General features: G+C 36.6%; 1 protein-coding gene across 1 annotated transcript; it reads left to right on the forward strand.

Moving 5' to 3' along the window:
• The first annotated feature begins 787 nt into the window (after nt 1-787).
• Nucleotides 788-3,976, forward strand: LOC122031278 (protein LUTEIN DEFICIENT 5, chloroplastic-like). Its single transcript, XM_042590411.1, has 6 exons — nt 788-838; nt 941-1,023; nt 1,119-1,250; nt 2,042-2,102; nt 3,620-3,685; nt 3,755-3,976. The coding sequence occupies exons 2-6, from the start codon at nt 998-1,000 to the stop codon at nt 3,974-3,976; spliced, it is 507 nt and encodes a 168-aa protein (XP_042446345.1). The 5' UTR covers nt 788-838; nt 941-997.
• Nucleotides 3,977-4,246: the final 270 nt, after the last annotated feature.

Raw genomic sequence — 4,246 nt, forward strand, 5'->3', positions numbered from 1 at the left:
CCATACATATATTTCCTGTTATTTCTTAAATTAACTTGATGAATGGGGTCTTATTATTTAATGCCGCTTCGATCTTTTAGATAAGTTTCATTAATGTATGCTTAGGTAGATTATGGTTCTAATACTACTAATAACAGAAGCATTGAATTAAATACTAAAAGAGGAACATAAGCATCTTTTGAAAGTTTTATGTTATATGACCATCTAATGATTTTTATTCCATACATTTAGCCATGAGGAACATAATGCATCCTTATTCCTTTATTTTCTTGTGAAACAAACCCGGTTTTTGGAATTGCAGCTTATGCAGCTCGAAGTATGCACAAACTGGTGAAGCTACTGAGTTCTCTTGTATGAACTTATCGTCGGGATATGTAGAAACTAACCAAAAAGTGAACACAAGCTCTTTGAATGGATACTGGCCGAAAAACTGTGGATCCAAGGTCAGTAGCAGATGAATATCGATACAATCTGCAACAAAGTTTACTTCTGTGGCTAATACATTATCTAAAGAGTTGGAGATGATCCAAGGAATTATGGAAACCCCAAAAACTGCAGCACCACAAGCCTCTTCAAGGGATACAGATTTAGAACAAGGCCATCAAGAGGCAACTGAGATGTTCATATTTGTCCACAGTCACCAAAGGTAGTGGCCAAGCTCCAAGATGAGGTAAAGTAATAAAGGTTGGAAGAAAATGTTTTTGTTTATTTGATGAAAAACATATGACTCTCATTTTTTTTTTTTTTTTGTCATTAGGCTGATTCTGTTTTAGGGGATCGATTTCCAACAATTGAGGATTTCAAGAAGCTGAAGTATACTACTCGAGTGATTAATGAAGTAAGATCTTGTCATTCACTATGATGACTGGATGTGAGATTTGCATTTTAGTTGTTTAAAGTATGAAATGCTATAAAAAATAGCCTCCAACATTTGTTGCAGTCATTGCGACTTTATCCACAACCACCTGTCTTAATTCGTCGTTCTCTTGAAGATGATATGCTCGGCGAGTACCCCATAAAAAGGTAAGGGTATGAAACCGAATTAGACATGGACTTGTATCTTCCCCAAAAAATGGAATTATAATACAATGTCGATGATTTTCCTGATAAAATAATAGGGGTGAAGATATTTTTATCTCTGTGTGGAATCTCCATCGAAGCCCTAAGCATTGGGTCGATGCTGAGAAATTCAATCCAGAGAGATGGTTGTTGGACGGGCCAAACCCAAACGAGAGCAATCAAAACTTCAGGTTCTCAACTGCAGTTACATATGCTTCGCATCTGTCTCTAAACTGTGCTACAGTGTTCATTCGGTCTAATTTATGAATAAATAAATTGAAATCTGTTCTTTTGTGCTGAGTCGAGTGCATACTTCCCCTAGTGAGCTTTATGACCTTTGTATTTAGTATTCATATTCTTAGAATAAAAAAGAATATGCCGAGTCGAGTGCATACTGCCCCTAGTGTGCTGAGTTGAGTACTTATGACTTCTTAGGCCGACCCCACCTACTGGGATAGGACTTGATTGTTATTATACTATTCATATTCTTAGATCTGGGGCAATAACCATGATGCTTCTATCTTCTGCGGTGCAAATTTGTAGACCTTTCTAATTGCCGTGGAAAAACTAGGACAACCGAATTAGCAATCTTTGTTTATCAAACTTCAATATGAGATAGAACTATTATACAACTTTACGCATTGTTCAACCAGCATGGAATAGCTACTCCTAATTCATGATCATCTTATTACTGACCTTCATTACAGCTCAAAATTGAGTTTTGGACAGACTAAGCAAATAACAATTCGTCAGTTTCTCACTTTCAGCATATGTGTATGTCAGCAATCAAAACAATAATCTCGATAAACAGCTTAGCAACTCCATAATCCCAATGCTCTGTCTATCCACTGATGAGGATATCTATTCATTACATCATTTACATATATAAGGGAGCCAATGGTTGTTAGTCATAATAGATAATGAAGGTTTCAATATTTTGTTTCTATCTGCTTTGTTACCCATATCGATATACATTTTTCAGTTACTTGCCATTTGGTGGTGGACCGAGGAAATGTGTTGGAGACATGTTTGCTACATTCGAGGTAATGTCTTCCTGGTATCACATTTTCAGTACAGGTCTGTAAGAAAAATATATTCTCTATTTTATTTATTCCGCCGATCAATCTTGTGAAAAAAAAACAGAAAAAAGATTATCGCTAGTTCATGTTAAATTTCTAAATATTTTTTTTTCGCATGTCCCTCCTCTCATGGAGTTCACTTGTGGAGTTCACAGCATCTCTGAGATATGTCTGTGATTGTGAAAACCATAGCTCAATCAACACATGAGCGCCTCTGTTTGTTACTATGCTCATTTGCCATATCTTCTACCTTCGACCATTAAACACTCTACGTTGCTCGTTGACACGTGTGCTCCACCGCATTGCCCTAGTGTGTGTTCTTCTCATGCAAGCGGTCTTCTAATAGACTTTCCAAGCTTCGATCATTGGTTATCTCACGACATGGGAGTGCACGTAACGGACATTCTAATGAATCCTTTGGCCTTTTCCCCTCTAAAGCAAGAAGCTCTTGCTACACTAGCTTTACATGACAATAATTTTACCATTGCGCCTAAGCTCGCTTAAGTTCAAAAAATGTTGAATTCCTCAATTTACTCATAGATGGTGCTATGCTAAATATCATTGATAAGTTGAACATGAAGAACTGTACATAATGAGCTACAGTAATTAGAGTCTAGTTTTATAGGCCAAGGTTATCTACAATACCTTACCACCTACCTACTGAGTCCACTAGAGCTTCACAGGAGAGATAAGATACTCGACTGCTTTTCCTATGGCAGTTCATCAATCCTAGACTCATGATCATATTTTGTTGCTCCTCTTGCTATGAGACTTGAACATAACTTGGAATTTGCACACATATCATCTCTCTAGTTTACGATATGATTGACACTCTTCTTTAGTTTCAATATTTTGGCGTCGAGATCACTACACATATTGTCCAATGTCAAACCATTTATGATATCTTCAAGATTTTACTACGACCATGTTGTTTAAACATATCTAAAACATTAATATTGATAGTAGTTTCATAGTTGAAGGGGAGCCTTGGCGCAACGGTAAAGTTGTTATCGTGTGGTCACGAGTTCCAGTCATGGAAACAACCTCTTGCAATATTGAAGGATAAGGTTGTGTATAATAAACCCTTTCTCGAGACCCCGCATTTTCAGAAACTTCGTGTACTAGCCCCTTTAGTGTGATATTTTTTAGAGTATGACAAATAATGTTTCAAGTTTACATCAAGTGGGTATTCTTCTTCATTATCTTTTTCACATTAATACCTGTTAAATTAACTAATTATGCTCAAGGCAAACGTTAATAGTGCATGATATTTCGAACAATAGTGTCAATTAAGGAGAGTATAATTAGTTTAAATTTGAAGAAAATTTTAAACAGTATAACATCTATATAGTCAATCTTAAATAGTTGAGATAAACACGATTTGATGTTCATAATGATTAAATATTAAAAAAACAGTGAAGTTTATCGATCATCCATTAGCATGTGAAATGTTTATCGATTTTCTAGTTCATTTTACACAGACAGTGGTTGTAACAGCAATGCTGGTTAGAAGATTCAACTTCCAAATAGCCCCAGGAGCTCCTTCGGTATGCTAACTACTCATCGTATGCTAAGAATTCCCTATAGAACAGCTGTTTTACCGTTGTATTGTACAGGTAGAGATGACCACTGGCGCGATGATCCATACAACCGAAGGTTTGGAGATGACAGACACACGGAGAACAATCCCACCGGTCATCCCTAATTTGGAGACCAAAGAACTAACATTCAATGGTAATCAACAACTCAGATCAAACCTCTCGGAAGCAACATCAGTTATCAGCAATGTACATGAAGAGGATCAGCAAGGTGAAATCTCTACAACCCCTGTTTCATAAGAATCTGATCGGGCTGTTTTGAAAGCTTGGCTCATCGTAATACTTCGATAGCTCTACTCTCAAATTTACCTTGACCGAAGTTCTCTCGCGTTATATACAGTGTACAATGAATCTCACAATCAAAGTGAAAAAAATGGTAGGTATAACCTTCATTGGAAAAACTTTAGTTTGAACTAAATAGTGACACTAGCGTATTGAGCATGCCGGTCCTCTTCAATTTACTAGGATTCGCCGAGCTAGTAAAGTTCTTTCTGAAGCATTAGTGACAAA

This window comes from Zingiber officinale, chromosome 11A (genome assembly GCF_018446385.1).
Source record: "Zingiber officinale cultivar Zhangliang chromosome 11A, Zo_v1.1, whole genome shotgun sequence".
In the NCBI taxonomy this organism is placed as follows: domain Eukaryota; kingdom Viridiplantae; phylum Streptophyta; class Magnoliopsida; order Zingiberales; family Zingiberaceae; genus Zingiber; species Zingiber officinale.